The sequence below is a fragment of the Morone saxatilis genome, unplaced genomic scaffold (genome assembly GCF_004916995.1).
Source record: "Morone saxatilis isolate NCDOM2014 unplaced genomic scaffold, NCSU_SB_2.0 Contig5, whole genome shotgun sequence".
NCBI lineage: Eukaryota > Metazoa > Chordata > Actinopteri > Moronidae > Morone > Morone saxatilis.
In genome coordinates, this window is record NW_023340095.1 from 20,514,131 (window position 1) to 20,518,073 (window position 3,943).

The window sequence follows — 3,943 nt, forward strand, 5'->3', positions numbered from 1 at the left end:
CTGCAACAATCCGGTGACAGACTCATTCTGCTTGCTCAGAGTCACAGCTTGTCCGCGGGTGAATTTGATCGAAGAAGAGCCCGATAAGCAGAAGCCGATGACAGAGCCGACTTGCCACTAATCTCATATAAACACCAATCGTGCACTTCTCAAGAGAACCGTCGCTCCCGCCTCCACCCGCTGTGTGGCGCGTGGAGCATGAATTCATTCTCATTTGCAACGTAGTAGTGTTTTTGCCCATTAGAAATATAAAGTATATTTATATTATATATATATATATAATATTAAGTATCATTATATTATCTATAGAAATATAAAAGATATATTGGAGTACGTAGCCCACATCAACATATACATATATAGAGGAAAATATAAAGTACTTGCACTCATTTTGGTGTGTTGTATAGATATATGGTAGTAGACATATCATAAAGTTACTGTATATTATCTATATATTTATTATCTACGTATGTTACTATCAGATAATATAATTTGCGGTAACGTTATATGCTCCTTACTCTTAAGTGATACTACATGTCATTAGTTAAAATATAATAAGGAGGATAGTATGATTTATTATAGTTATGGATATAGTATATATAAAGTATTATATTATTATTTAGTCCAATACAGTAGTATAGAAATATAAAGTATTTAATTTACTATAGTATATATATATAAATGTTGATAAATAATACCATTATGTTGATATATTATTGCTATAAAGTATATTACTATAATGTGTGGATACATATATAAGTGTCCGCGGGGAGTTAGCTATTTAGGACTATACATATAAGGTATATTAGTAGGTACGTTGACTATAGTCCCCGCTATATCATATAAAGGTATATTTGAGCGTATATATAGAAATATTAATAGTGATAATTATTATATTGACATATAAGGCTCCTCATCGAGTATATATAGAAATAAAAGTATATTACTCCTATATATGGACATATCAGAAGAGTATATACGTCTGACAGGTATATATAGAAATTATGAAATATATGTCAGAGTATAGTTATAGTAGTGTAAATAATAAAGTATATCGTATATATAGTGATACATTTAAACAGTATACATGAATATTAGGAATACTAGTATAATATACATAAGTATAGCTTGTATATATATAGAAATATAAGTATATTATATATATCGATACATATAAAAGCTATATGCTAGTATATAGTATAGGCATATAATAGGTGGACCCCTATTTACCTATTATATAGATTGTCTTAAATATAAGTATCTTTATATATATATATGCATGATAATAGTATATTTATGTATGATACATATAAAAGTCATATTTATATAGGGTATATATATAGTATAAGGTATATTGTATATTATTATATATAAATATTAAAGTATATGTTGATAATACTATAGAGAAAATATGATAAGTATTGTATCAATATGACTATATTAGAGAAATATAAAGTATAATTGAGTACATTATTATACTATAGGGAGAAATATAATCAGATAGTATTAATAGTATATAAAGTATAAAGTTATATAAATATGTAAAGTATATATAAATATAAGTAATTACTATTAGCCTATATAGTATATATAATATATATTATATATATGGTTGGCTCCTTATTTAATACTTTAATGTTATGGGCGAAACAGATTGCTTTAGGATTTAAATAAGAAGATAAACACAGTTCATTCATTACTTTATATTTCTATATATATATATATATATAATATACTTTATATTTCTATGGCAACAACACTACTACGTTGCAAATGATGACATCATCTCCACGCGCCACACAGCGGAGGCGGAGCGACGGTTCTCGTGCACGTTGGTGTTTATATGAGTTAGCTGCAGTCGGCTCTTCATCGGCTCTTCTTCATCATCATCACCCGCACAGCTGGACTCTGAGCACAGATGTCTGTCACCGAGATGTTCAGTTACATTCAGGGCTTCCTGAGCGCCGACCAGGACGTCAGAGAGGTAACGTTATGAATGAAGTAACGTTACCGGACGGTCGCACGGCTGCTAGCACCGTTAGCTCCCGGAGCCTGGTAGCTGGTTAGTTAGCAGCTAACGGAGCCGGACTCTGTACACAACACACACTGTAACGGCAGAAGTCTCGTCTGTGTGGAAACAGCGAGCTCGGTGGTTCACTACGATAACTCGCCATCCCAGGTTTCCTAAAACGTTACACTAACTAACGTTACATTACTTTATGTTGTGTTTTGTTCCAACGCTGCTGTCACTGAGATGTTACTGTTAAGTCCGCCCGGTTTCACTGAGATGTTACTGGTTAAAGTCCGCCCGGTTTACCTGAGAGTTACTGTTAAAGTCCCGCCCGGTTTCACTGAGATGTTACTGTTAAAGTCCGCCCGGTTTCACTGAGATGGGTAACAGCAGACTTCATTTAAATGAACCTGTAGCATAATTACTGCTGTATGGCTGAGCTGAAAAGATGTATCACTTGTAGCTTCCTTTCTCCCCGGTAAAGTACATTCGCTCTTCATTGGCACAAACACACTTCTTAAACATCCCTTCACATATGTGCCTTTTGTTTTTGGCCGTTCTGTTATATTGAGAGAAGACTTGACTTTGTTGCAGGATATCCGTAAGGTGGTGCAGATACTGGAGCAGAATGCCAGAGAAATACTGACAGTGCTCCAAAGTGTTCACCAGCCATCCGGATTCAAAGAAAGTGAGTGTTTGACGCAGTGTGTGCTGTTTTAACGTACTGACTGATGATGGCCTCTCTTCAACCATTCAAATGAGTCCTTTTCCTTTCTCCCATTAGTTCCCAGTAAATGTCTAAAGGCGCGGGAGTTGTTCTGCACAGTCAGGACACAACTTGCAGACCTCAAAACCAAATTCCCTGTGGAGCAGTATTACCGGTAGGATTCAGTACACACTCAATGTGATGGGAAATGAACAGATCGTGTGCTCGTCTCATGAAACAAATTAACTCCGTGTCTGTACCATCTTCTTTTGCAACCCTTTCTTTAGGCTACAGTTTCCTCTGCTAGCAATAGTACTGAGTCATCCTTTCACATTCGCTCTCAATTTGTCACATTTTATTATTTTGTTTCCTGCCTCATTCAGTTTTTGACTTTCTAATGCTAATCAAGCTTTCATCGAATTAATCAGCTGGAGCTTTTATCTTGGCATCACTCTCCCTTAATCAAAAATTCAAGTTTGTGCGATAAGCGATGTTCTCTGAAGTAAATTTGATTTCATTCAGGAAAGTACAAAAAAACGTGGGATCCCCTTTGATAACAGTCATTTGATCAGCAGCTTGTGCTAACTGTTTTATATGTTTTGAATAGTCTTGTTGTTTGACCCAGAACTCTCTGGAAAGCAGAATTGAAGCTGAGTGAATTATCATGGTCATGGTATCAGCGTTTGATCGCTCTCTGATCTGTTTGAACCCACTTTAGGTTCCATGAACACTGGAGGTTTGTCCTGCAGCGCTTGGCTTTCTTATCAGCCTTTGTTGTCTACCTGGAGAGTGAAACTCTTGTGACTCGAGAGGAAGTTGCCCAGATACTCGGCAGTAGGTACCAGTTTGTGTGTCAGTGTGTAACTCTTACTGAGGAGTGCGACTTTACCCTTCACTGTATTTCTCTTCCACAGTCGAGGTGGTGCGAGAGAAAGGCTTTCACTTGGATGTAGAGGACTACCTGGCAGGTGTGCTGATCATGGCTAGTGAACTGGTGAGTCTAGTGTTTATTGTTATGATGCCAACAATATACTAAGACTAGAACAATGATTGAACCTCAGTTGCCTGAACCTGTCAATATAGAAACATCAGGGTTCCCTTGTGTCCTGGAATTCTTTAAGGACCCCTAATACACCGTGCACCGTCGGGCTGCAGCAGATTAAAGTCATCATGAGAGAAAACGGTGGTCTTTGATCACAGTATGATACATATCCACTGATGCACAA

The 3,943-nt window shown here is 36.3% G+C and overlaps 1 protein-coding gene across 1 annotated transcript in view; it reads left to right on the forward strand.

Moving 5' to 3' along the window:
- The first annotated feature begins 1,811 nt into the window (after window positions 1–1,811).
- Window positions 1,812–3,943, forward strand: part of tsn (translin) — a 4,477-nt gene continuing 2,345 nt past the window's right edge. The window contains exons 1-5 of the mRNA XM_035676742.1: window positions 1,812–1,984; window positions 2,606–2,699; window positions 2,796–2,892; window positions 3,436–3,551; window positions 3,632–3,711. Of these exons, the coding sequence (XP_035532635.1) occupies window positions 1,919–1,984; window positions 2,606–2,699; window positions 2,796–2,892; window positions 3,436–3,551; window positions 3,632–3,711 (453 nt within the window). The 5' untranslated portion in view covers window positions 1,812–1,918. The remainder of the gene's footprint in view (window positions 1,985–2,605; window positions 2,700–2,795; window positions 2,893–3,435; window positions 3,552–3,631; window positions 3,712–3,943) is intronic.